This window comes from Watersipora subatra, chromosome 10, assembly GCF_963576615.1.
Source record: "Watersipora subatra chromosome 10, tzWatSuba1.1, whole genome shotgun sequence".
NCBI lineage: Eukaryota > Metazoa > Bryozoa > Gymnolaemata > Cheilostomatida > Watersiporidae > Watersipora > Watersipora subatra.
Window position 1 is genome coordinate 36,584,802 of NC_088717.1, and position 12,639 is coordinate 36,597,440.

General features: G+C 36.9%; 2 protein-coding genes across 2 annotated transcripts in view; one reads left to right on the forward strand and one right to left on the reverse strand.

Annotated features, from left to right (window-relative positions):
* Positions 1 to 2,345, reverse strand: part of LOC137406355 (uncharacterized) — a 12,436-nt gene extending 10,091 nt beyond the window's left edge. Inside the window, exon 1 of the mRNA XM_068092926.1 lies at positions 1,933 to 2,345. Within this exon, the coding sequence (XP_067949027.1) occupies positions 1,933 to 1,966 (34 nt within the window). The 5' untranslated portion in view covers positions 1,967 to 2,345. The remainder of the gene's footprint in view (positions 1 to 1,932) is intronic.
* Positions 2,346 to 8,725: 6,380 nt separating this feature from the next.
* On the forward strand, positions 8,726 to 9,420 carry LOC137407018 (protein FAM200A-like). The gene is made up of 2 exons (XM_068093622.1): positions 8,726 to 8,876; positions 9,122 to 9,420. Exons 1-2 carry the CDS (start codon positions 8,726 to 8,728, stop codon positions 9,418 to 9,420), a joined length of 450 nt encoding a protein of 149 aa, XP_067949723.1.
* Positions 9,421 to 12,639: the final 3,219 nt, after the last annotated feature.

The window sequence follows — 12,639 nt, forward strand, 5'->3', positions numbered from 1 at the left end:
ATGATACATGCTGCTGCTTTCCCTGTAGTTTGCGGTTGAGATCCGCCATATGCTCAGAAATGTCTGCCAGGAAAGCAAGATCATTTATCCATGCCACATTTCTGAATTCTTCATGGTTACGTCCTTTGCCTCTCATGAAAGTATCGATGGGATCTAAAAGACTGAGAAACCGACGAAGTGTTTTTGCACTACTGAGCCATCTCACTTTACAATAATATGTCACGTCTTGAAATTCTGCTTCAATCTCCTTCAGCATCTCTTTGAACTGGCGGTGGCTCAAAGCTCGAGCCCTTATGTAGTTTACTGTGGATACAACCAATTCCATGACATGTCCCATCTTAAGGTGCTGTGCTCCTAAATTTTCCTGGTGAATGATGCAGTGGTACACAATAGGAGGGACATTCCACACTCTGGACTTCAACAGCAAGCCAATTAAACCTGTGTGTTCTCCAGTCATTGCCGGCGCACCATCAGTGCATATCCCTGATAACTTCTCAAGTGGTAGATTGAAATCTTTAAGTTCTTTGAGCAGGTTGTCGAATATGTCTTGACCAGTTGTGGTGCCGTGAAGGCTGCTCATTGTGAGAAAATCCTCTGTAATGCTGAACTGATCATCAATACCTCTGACCATGATGGCAAGTTGTGCTATGTCTGAATTATCTGTACTCTCATCAAGCGCAATGCTAAAGTAGATAAAATTGCTTGCAACCTCTTTGAGTTTGCGCTCAATGTCCTTACTCAATGTTTCAATCCTTCTAATTACTGTGTGTCTTGATAAAGAGATGCTCTCCAGTGCTTCTTTCTTGTCGGGGCAAAACTCTTCCACAAATGCTGTCAGTACCTACAATACAATAGTCAATAACAATACTTTCATGTGCTGTTGAATATGCTGATAAAATTTTTAAAAAAACATAAAATGCATGCAAATATAATACACATATAAATGGTACCCAAACAAGAACCGGTAATATTCAGCATATTGATGAAATAGAGATAAACTTACCTCTTTTGCGAACTCTCCATGTTGAAATGGCAGCTGCCTCTGGTCAATTTTGTTGGCTATCACCAAACTACACTTTGTAGCCTTTTCACTGATTTCAGTGTAGCGGGTGAACAAGCGCTGCTGTGATGCGAGATTTTTTTGACAGTGTTTCATACTTCTCTGCTCTCTCTTGGCCACTGTGCTGGTCATACTGTTGTGCATGGCGAGTAGTATAATGCCGTCGAATATTATATTCTTTGAGAACTGCTATAATTTGGTTGCAAATTACGCAGACAGCCTGATTTACAGAGTGGTGTTTCACAAAATAGCTTAATTTCCAATCGTTATTAAATTCTCTGCCCTCTTTGTCTATCTTCCTTTTACTTGCCATGCTTGTGTTTAAATGAATGAACCGATTTATAAACCAACAGTTAGCAGGTCAGTTAGGAAAATTCCCTAAAAACTGGGGACTTTACCCACATGTGCAGTAATATCAGACAGGAAGAAAAAAGTGATGCAAGGGAAGGGGATTTCCAAGAGTCATAGCATAGCTGTTAACATGGTCAGAAAGTGTGGTTACAATTGGCCTACATTTCTGCTAAGTTAGGGCCTGAACTTGGGCAGAAAATTCAGTATAAAAATTTTAAATTGGTAAAGTCTCTGGGGGGCCGCATAAAATCAGGCTGAGGGCCGCATCCGGCCCCAGGGCCGCCTGTTGAGCGCCCCTGTTCTATAGCAATCCAATCGTATCATATAACTCATTCATCATTCGATTCATATCTCTCACATAAATAAATCTATTCAAAGAAAAGATTATTCTTTATTTTCCTTCTGAAGTGCCTATTCATTCATTTCTTTCTAGTTCTTTACTAGACATTCGCATCAATCAATCTAAATCAGCTTAAATTTCTATCATTCTCTTACTCACTATTACTCTGAAATATACTTACATCTGTCCATAAGCGTCTTCGAATTCATCATCATAATCTACGTATTAACTCCTGTGTCAGTAGCAGCCTTCAAGAAGTCGTTGCCAATATCGCATTAAAATATTGGCCAATATTCAAAATGAAACTCAATGTTTATTCAAGGTAAACTCAAGGTAAACTTTGTAAACTCGAGGTAAACCTTGTAAACTTAAGGTTTATTTGCAACAAAATTCATATTACAGTTATTTAGTATCAAAAGATTCATCATGTCTCACTCTGCTATGTTGTATGTGAAAAATATGTGGAAATATGATTACAAGCTCTTAAAAGATAAAAAACGAATAATTAATCGCAGCCATCACGAAAATGCGGTAGTTTGGAATCTTTTTATTTTGATGACGTTTTCAAACATTTTGGTTATTGTTGTTACATTTTGGTTGTGACACGTGATGGTATCACGTGAATTGAAAGGCCAATAAAAGTCTCAATATAAAACGTCTCGTAGCGCTAGTAGTCTGGGAGCAGAGTACGTACATTCTAACTCAATTGTGAGTTGTTACTAGCCTGGTGGCCACAGGGTATTATCGTGTTAACAGGTAGCAGAAGATGGGGGTTTATGGTAGTTTAATATTTTTATCATTTTTTTAATGTAGTCATCATTAATCTGGTCTTCTACAGCTATTTTAGTTAATAAGCTAAAAGTAATCGGTTATTGAATGATGAGTAGTAATACAAAAATAATTTTTCTTACGCTGTGTGCACTCAGTCGAACCAGCTAATCAGAGCCGTAGACCAACATTTACTTCATGTTGTAGTACGGGGATATTAAATTACTCCGATAACAATTAGGATTGTAGTCAGTTTCCGGTCTCGCGAGCGACTCGTCAGCGTTGGTAGTAATAATCGACAACTTTAATTTACTAGTTACATGTACATGTATACTGATTTCCAAAGCTAGCTGTCATGGATTGCATAATTCAGTATAATCAACTACTACATTCTAATGAATAAAAGGTTGTTCAACGCATTAACACGCTCAACACTGCACCTTTATGGCGAGCCTGATTCTACAAGTCTAGCCGATGCCAGATACATGTTGTTCTCATCAAGGCATCTTATGTAAAAACCCTTCTACCAAGAGGGAAGGATCTCTCCCTTACGATATATTCCCTTACTCAACTTTTGAACTATGATGCGTGCAAGGAATTCAAGAATTCCTCAACATTTATATAAATAATGTCTGGTTGCACTGTGTAACGTCATTTTTTATATACTTTCATGCTTAAACTACATACTTATCAATGATATACAGCCCCCCCCCCCCCCCTATATATGTAGAGGCTGTATATCATTGATACTCATCAACGGATGGAGGTGCAATAAACAAGTCCATCAATGTTGCCATTGTGACAAGAAATTTCACAGACTGATTGGATAATTGCAACAACGCGTCATAACCTGCCAGTTTGCTTAGTAATGGCGGCCCAAGCTGATAGCATGCGCTGTCTGCACTGCATGCCGCCCGCGTGAGCTACTAACTTCAATTGATTTAGCAGTTCTATCACTTCAACAAATAAAAATGGTAACTGAACGTGTTAACCGGTACAAGATCAACCATTTTAAACTATTTACAACGATTGCTAGGTAAGCAGAACTAAATATTTTTATGATCAAACAGATTATGTCAGGGTTTGAAACGATAGATGACCAATAAGTCAAAGGATGATGCTGATGCAATGTGAATATATGGGACATCAGTTGGACTGGGAGTCGTTGGATCATTATAATGAAGAGCTTATGAATGAAAAATAGCACAAAATTGCTACGAAATCATGATTATTATTGACCAATACCACCTAATCTAAAAGAGATTAACTGGCTACAACAATTACTCATGGCTATTCAGTGAAGCAAACAATTCTACAGAGTGTCAAGCACAAGGAGATGTATATCACTAATATTACAGGAGCCAGCTAGATTTATGACTTGGTGGAGCGAAGTAGCAGTCAGCATGCACCAGATCAGCAACCAGTCATCAGCGAGACACATTCCTGCCAACTCTCACGCATTGGGCATGAGACTCACGCAATCACCCCAAAGAAAAAATGAAAATGCGTGAGAAACGCGTGAGATTTTTGCCCCATTTTCCACAATTTCATATATACTATCATTGATACATCGATTGCCCCAAAACCAAATCTCACGCATTGCCCCACTCTTGGGTTGGCAGGTCTGGCGAGACAATTATTTCCAACACTTTATTTAGTATATTTAGATATGGTTAAAACATCATTTTAGTCTAGAAACTGTTGTATTGTATTCCAGTAGAAAAATATAGCATAATTTTTTATTAACTAAGATATTGTATTTTATGCAAAAAGATTGATGAAATGGCTGTGAAAAAAATGGCATAAAATGATAATATTTTTCTTGCTTCATTGAAATTAGCTAGCTAGTAGCGTCTTAGAAGAAGGGTAACTGCAAAATTAGTTTCACAATGCTACTACTATTAGTTTTGGTCAGTTTTGTACATTTTTTTGCCGGAATTAGTTTGTTTTTTGCTTGTCGTCATGGAATTCCAAGATCGGTAAGGAATTTTAGCTCACCGCAAAGAATCTGAAACAGAAATGATGCAAGAAACACAAGCAAAACACGACCAACCCATGACCTTTGGCAATTGCTCTTGAGTCATTGCCAAGACTCAAGAGTCATTTCAAGAGTGAAAACACAAGTATAAAAGAGGGGCAAAATCGATGAGAGGGCAGGGAAGAACTGGCAGCAAGCCAGGCAGCAAAGGGAAGCACAAGAAAGAAGCCAAAACAGGAGAAGACTAACAGAAGCCCAAAATAGCTAAGGAGCCGGCAGCAAACAGCTCGCCAAGAAAATACTCAGTAGAAACGATTCACCCAAAGAGGTGGCAAGCCAGGAAGCTATAAAGCCCTGGGAATAGAGTTTATTCAGCCCCCTGCCAGCAGAAAAAGTTACTAATAAAACCGACCTAATACATAAATACTCATTGAACCTATTAAGGCCATAACAAATAGAGCTAAGAATACTAGCATATTGTTATTTTTGCTTAAGCTAGTAAGTCTTGACAAAATAATTGTTATTTTGACCTTTGATTGAAAATAGATTTCACAGACATTTGGAAACAAACCACTGACGTGTTATTGTCGATTATAAAATAATTACCTGCAGATAGTTGCGGGCTTCACAATCCTAACACTACTTGTTGTGAGCACTGATACTTGGGCTCATTATTGGCAACAGCATAATACTGTCAAAACAATTTCAAGGAAAGTTCTAGTAGTGCCCATCTACATTGATTGATTTGTTGGCTGAGTTTTGCTTTATAGCAACTGTTTGATTTTTGTGGAGCAGAAGTGCCACTTTGTCTGCGATCAAAATTTGTCTTGGGAGAAATTAAACTCAAGGCCCAGAAGCTAACCATTACACATAGAACCATAGAACCATTGTAGTATTTACTCAAAGAAAACACACACAAAAAAACAATACATTTTATATTATTATTTAAGTATCAAATAATTATTACAATAATTATTATAACCAAAAAAAACATTTCATATATTAGTTAATATAAATTTAAATAAATAACAAATTTCTCCCTTGACAATGGCCTCGTTCATTCACGATGATAGCCATTAATTCAATAATGGCTATCATTAACCCATTAAAGTCATTTAATATCATGAACATGTCTATATTAAAATGATGATTCAATCACTATTGACTGACAATTTATTCCAAGCAACTAACAGATGTCATCACAGACCAGGCCTGCAGAGTTAGGGCCTACATTGTTAAATATTCCATTGTAACCTGTTGTTTTATTCGTTTGAATTTGTTGATCGTGATGATCTATCTATCAATCAAGGCCAATCAACATGATTTGAACTGAAGATCTAACATAGGGAAATGCTATGACTCAACTCAATAAGCTATTAACTTTTCTTTGCTACTTGTCATGTGATCTGCCTACTAGATCCAAATAGATTATATGAATCAGATTTGTTGTTATTGACACCAACCATACTTGGCCATATCTCCAATCCTGACCCTAGTTTGTGTTCAGAATAGCCAAAACAAGGTTGGCTCTACAACTGAAATGTTTTGTAGAGCACTGACAGATTTGATGAACAAAGGTGATGTGCTTCAAGCACATCAACCTTGTTACATTAAGTTCACCCATAGAAGAAGCTTATAGAGGGCACATTCTGAACAACAAGTAAGTTTAATGACATCATGTGAGACACAGCGTCGTAGCTTCTCGACTGCCTGTTGGTACCTACTTCCTCACTGAAAACTATTAAAGTTTAAATACTGAAGTATTGAATAAGATCACTCTGGGTCATCCTGCCGCTGCATTACCACCTGCTGTTGTATTTTGATGACCTCCCTAGCATGCTCTCCAACTACAATCTGCATTATTTTTCATACATTTGTCAATCTTTTCCTAGCTAAACAGGCTGAAAGAAAACTGGATTTAGAGACTCTGACTAGGGAATTATAGACTATAGGCTCATTCCTAAATTTATGTTTTATTTTCGTAGCCAAGTACATCCATAACTCTGAGTATTGAGGCCTCAGATTCCTGTCAAGACTCATACGAGCCTCGTCCCAAACGATCAAAGACAGGCTCTAGTCAAGTATTAGATTCATTATGTGTCATATGTGGTGGTGATGCTAACTTAAAGAGGGTTACTCGGAAGGAAAAACGCATCTATGACAAACTGTGTAAGGCACAGACTATTAATATGATAAGTTTTTTTTCTTCATCTGCATCAAATAGTAAACCTTTTAAAGCTTTTAGTGCTCAAAAAGTAGTCAAATTTAACAAATTTCTTCTCCTCGCCTGACCCTTTCTGCCGGAACATGTGTCGAGAATAGATCGTCAGCACACCAATGACTTCAACCACCATTAAGTAATCACAGCTTAGCACAGTTCTTTAATAGTGATTTCTCAAAAAACATATTTTATGTTCGCAGGCAGTCAGGCACCATATATGTACATTATAGTGTTGAAAGCTCTTAAATGTCTATGAATGTGTTGAAAGGAACAATTTATTATTGGTGTATTTCAGTTGCAGTTTTTGACTTTGTTACAAGCCTTAATCCCAAACTCCGAAACACAGTGAAAGTGGGGCTGAAACATGGATTGGTTATATTTGCTCCAGGTTGTAACTGGTAAGACCTTATTTGGTGTTATTTTAGACTGTGTTCTGCCGATACAAGACCTCATGTGCTGGGAGGTGCTCTTGCCAGAAGCAAAGATTACCTTGCACTGACCTCTGCAACTGCTCTATGGATAGCTGTTCAATCCGGAATGTAGATGATTGTTTCTCAGACGCTAAAAGGTTAGTGTGTTTGTCTAGCAGATTATGCATCATAATAGTAGTAGAGAATAGCATAGCCAGGTGTGTGCGTGTGTGTGTGGTGTGACCCATCAGGCAAAATGACATCTATTTCTTATACTGCATGTTGCAATTAAGCTAACCTGAGTGTATCCATAATATGTTTAACCAAGCATTGAGAAAGATTCCACCAATGCCCCAAGCACTAGTTTTTATGTGTTGTGGCACCTCTAGCATATCACTGTTGTTGATATTTGCTATCCTCAAAGCTATATTTGCTATCCTCGAAGGTTTGCTATCCTCAAAACATTATTTGTCAGCAAAATGAAATTATTATCAGGAGGGATGGTGCTATTATGTATATTATTTTATTTGCTGATGAAGCCGATTGATGATGAAGCATCAACCGAGTAAAAGTGTATGTTTCCATTGGAGTTATCTCAGAAATGTTAAACAACTATAATTATTTAATAAAACAAAATGAAATGCTCAAACAAAGTTCATTTATTACAACAAATGTTATTAAGTGTTTTTTGAACAGTTCTCTCTTCTGAACCCTCTCCTCGATTTGGTTTTAGTTCTTTTAATATGCAAGCTCAATGTCAAAAAAGTAACACAACTCTGAAAAGGCAACACAACTCCAAAAAAACTTTTACGTAGTACTGCCGACAACAGCAAAATAGTTTTAGAGGGTGCAAGGCGTAATCTTATTACCACTGGGGCTAAAACTACTGGTTTAATTCAAAAACTTGCATAAGTTGAGAAAGGGAATAGAAATTATTTTTATGACAGATAGGGTCATCCTGCTCTCTGACTAGAGTTTATGACAAACACTTTGGGTTCTACCGGAAAACGCTTACTACATGTTTCTTTATGGAGCATCATTATGTTTCTTTATGGAGCATAGTATTATGCTTTAGTCATATACTTTGTGTTGCAGATTCTTTGATGGTGAAGAAATGAAGGAGGAGCTTCTTACCTTGGTTGGATTAGAAGGAGAAACCACCGGTCATGCTACCCATGATGCCCTCGTTAAATGACTTATGCATATCTGCAACAACAGATGGCGCACCAGCCATAGTTGGAAGAGATCAAGGGCTCATAGCTAGATTGAAGAAGGATATGCCATCAATGCTAGCATTCCATTGCATCATCCACCAAACTGTTTCATGCGGAAAACTAAATGTTCACTTTCAACAGCTAATGTGTAAGGCTATGAAGCTGGTCAACTTTCTCAAAAGGCAGTCAGCTCTCAGACAAAAAAACTTAAGGAAGTTTCTCAAAGAAAGCGATGCCACTTGTGAAGATTTACTAACATACAATAACATTAGATGGCTAAGTAAGGGAAATGCTCTGTCGAGGTTGTGGAGTATTTGTCAGGAGCTACATGCACAAGCCTGAATGCAAGACAGTTCCAAAAGATGATGAGCTTTTCTAAAGATATGAGTGACCTTGCCTTCCTTGTTGACATCTGTGGCCATTTGAATGATTTGAACCTCAAGCTTCAAGGGAAGAACAAGACTATCATTAATACACTACCAGCTGTTCAAGCCTTCTTCCATAAGTTGGAGTTGTTTCTAGTGGATGTGCAAGGTGATATGCTTCACTTTCCTACTCTAAATGCATTTTTAGATGACGATGAAGAAATGGCGTCTTGTACAGCTGAGTACACTCACTTTATAGAAAACTGCAATAAGAGTTTAGCAATCGATTTAGTCAGTTTCAATCTTTGAAACATATCATACAACTCATAAAAGCACCTCAGAAGGCAAAGCCTTATGGAAAGTGGGTTACTTAGTTGCCATTGAAAAGTGTTAATGTCTCATCTCTGCAACTAGAGTTGTGTAACCTCAAAGTTACAGATATAGATGAAATTGAGGAGGGGTTCTACTTGAAAGCTTCAACAAAGGCTGAATATCCACAGCTTGCTCAACTAGGAAGATGGTTGTACACTGTGTTTGCTGCCACATATATATGTGAATCAGCATTTTCATACATGAATAATATCAAGAGCAAGTTGAGATCCACTTTGACTCAAGATCACTTGTGTCAGCTCCTAAGAATAGCATGCTGCAGTAGAGAGCAAGACTACCAAGAGATAATGAGCAGCCATAAACAATCCCATGTATCTCACTAAACTTTAAGTTATACAAAGCTCTTTAGGCTCACTTCAACATTATTCAATGTTATTGTAAAAGTATTTTAATAAATAAATTTAATTACAATATCACTACCAAACTTGTATTATCAGTATGAAATGTTATAATGTGGCTCTTCATGAGATGTTATACTGTTATACAAAGTTTTTTAGGCTCACTTCAACATTATTCAATGCTATTGTAAAAGTATTCTAATAAATAAATTTTATTACAACCACTACCAAACTTGTGTTATCAGTATGAAATGTTATACTGATACACATATTATGCGGCTCCCAAAAATCTTGCAACTTTGAAATTTGACTCTTTGAGAAAAAACTTTGCCCACCCCTGTTCTAGAACATAGCATCAAACATACCACAACCACCTCTTACTCTAGCTATCAAAATGGAAATGTTGAGTTTGTGATGTTTATAGGAGTGCCTCAGCACACATCTAACATTATATATTTTGACAATCAAGGTGGGATCGCCCTTGCATCGCAGGTGAAAGCTCAACATAAATGTTCGAAGCATATAGACATTAGATACCATTTCATCAAGGAGCAGACCGAAGTGAGATACAAATATGTATGCTCTAATGACAACCTAGTAGATATTTTGACAAAGCCATTGGGTGCACAAAAACAGTGAAAGTATACACCGACTTAAGATGGAGAGGGGGTGTTGAGTGTGACATACTAAATTTGAGTTGTCTGCCCTTCCCATTAGTAATCACGAGAAGACAATAAAAACTTGTATGTTTATTTTAGATCTATGTTCTGTGCATCGCATAAACATGCAATACTTACTGTTCTTTTTGTTACACATTATAGTCTACCTTTTTTGCAACCAGATATTCTGTATATATGCTTTATCTCTTCGTTACAAATAATAGAACAATGAGCGATGTTATCTGTTAATTCATATACAGTAATTAATCCGATAATTGACAATCAAACAACAACATAGCATCATTAAGCAATAACTCAACAATGAGAATGTCTAGGAAAGAATTAGAAAGAAATGAATGAATAGGCATTTCAGAAAGAAAATAAAGAATATAACTTTTTCACTGGCAAATCGCAAATGGCGCACCGGTCTTCGATATATCGAAGACCGGTGCGCCAATTGCCAATGGCAAGTAGTGTGTCATGATTGTGAGGCCGTAATTATGTTGCAGCACACATCCCCGAGTGTGGTAAATGGTAGGACTTATGATATTAATAATAGGTTTGTTTATTTCTGTAAGAGGCAGCGGCATAAAGAAGAGCAGAGGTTGAAGCAGCATTAGTAATGGAGACTTTCTCTTGCATTTGGTTGGAGGCAATTTTTTGAAGGAGTTGAAAATTTCTCCAAGCAACTGCCAGAATAAGTCAACAGAACGTTGCAGAACTACTGAACAACAGAGACAGTGGCATAAAGAAAAGCAGAAGTTGAAGAAAGCATAAGTACGGTTGACTTTTTCTTGCATTTAGTTGAAGGCTTTCTCTTGAATGAGTCGAGAATGCTTCCGTACAACTGCATGAATAAGTCGACAGCACGTAGCAGAACTACTGAGCAACAGAGACAACGGCATAAAGAAGAGCAGAAGTTGAAGAAAGCATCAGTAAGGTTGACTTTCTCTTGCATTTGGTTGAAGGCATTCTCTTGAAAGAATTGAACATGGTTTCAAACAGCTGACAGAATAAATCAACAGCATGTTGCAGAACTACTGAGCAACAGAGACAGCAACAGAGCATAAAGAGATTTTTTTCAAAGTCATTTTCTGAAATCGGCTTTTTCTGGGATTACAGGTGCTACCGAAGACTATAGAAAGAAGAAAATGCGATATATTGTCATGATATTTTACTTGTATATTCAGAATTTTGTGTAAAAAAGTAATAGTAACAGATTTTGGGTAAAACCATTACCGTTTTTGCTATTCTGTAAATCATGAGTCACAGTCTTGTCATATCGATCGGTATAATCTTTTGCTCAAAAATTTGTTTTGTTGTTGATATCAAAATTCTGTTTCTATCATTTTTGAAGCACATTCTGAGTTTCAATTTGACACCAAGAACAAACATTTTGGTGTTGCAGCTGATTCACAAAATCAAATATTGCAAAGCTCTGAAAACTTTTATTGATGACTATATCTCAAAAACTACTGCACCAAAAACAATTATTTTTTGTGTGATTAATAAGTACCTATCTTTAAAACAGTGTGCACTTTCAGCTGTCTATGTACATTTTGAGCCAAAATAGGTTTTAAACTAGACTACTAGAGGATGATTGCATAGACGGAAGAGAACAACTCCCTTTCAGTGCAGCTGATGCATCAGATTCGTGCGTATTGTGACAAGCTGTTGTTTTGCTCGCTCCACTCGCCGGGGGACAGCTCCACAGAAAACAACAGTTTGTAAAGACAGACCAGCTTAGGAGTTATGATATCAAAGTCAGTGACAGCAAAACATATTGATGTTAGTTAGTTAATTCTTTATTTTAAACAATAAGCAAGAAAGAAAAAAAAATTGCCTTCATTTGCAGGCCTGATATTACATATGATTTATAAAATAAATTTATATTTAAACTCTCATATATGCATATATTATTTCATGAATATATTTATGTAGCACAATATAATTGTATTGTCTTTACGCAAAGGAGTTTTAATAGTATAGGCGTTCTGTTTTGTCAATGAATTTAACAACAGTGTCCCAATTCATAGTGTTAGGATGTATCTGTTGTCGAGGAACATTATAGTCTGAGCATTGGTAGAGGTAGTGTATACTAGTTTCGTCTTCCAACAAACATGTGCATGTAGGTGTATTGGTTGCTCCAATGGTATATTGGAATTGTTGCAGCTTGCTATGACCAGTTAGCAGATCGCACAGTGCCGCAAGTGCTTTCCTTTCTGTCTTTAGAGATATTGAGTTATTGAATAAATGGTTTACTGGGAGAGTTGCAATTAGACCTAGTGAGCAATTCCCATTAATTAGTTGCACCGTCCATCTTCTCAGCTATTTTGATTTTGTAAGATTGGTAATGGTTGTTTTACTGAGTTCTTTAGAGTCAATATTATCAAGTTCTACATTTTTTGATATTATCTTCCTGATATCAGCTTTTAATTCTGTTATCAGTGAGCTGCAGACCTGCCAACCCAAGAGTGAGGCAATGCGTGAGATTTGATTTTGGGGCAATTGATGTATCAATGATAGTATATATAAAATTGTGGAA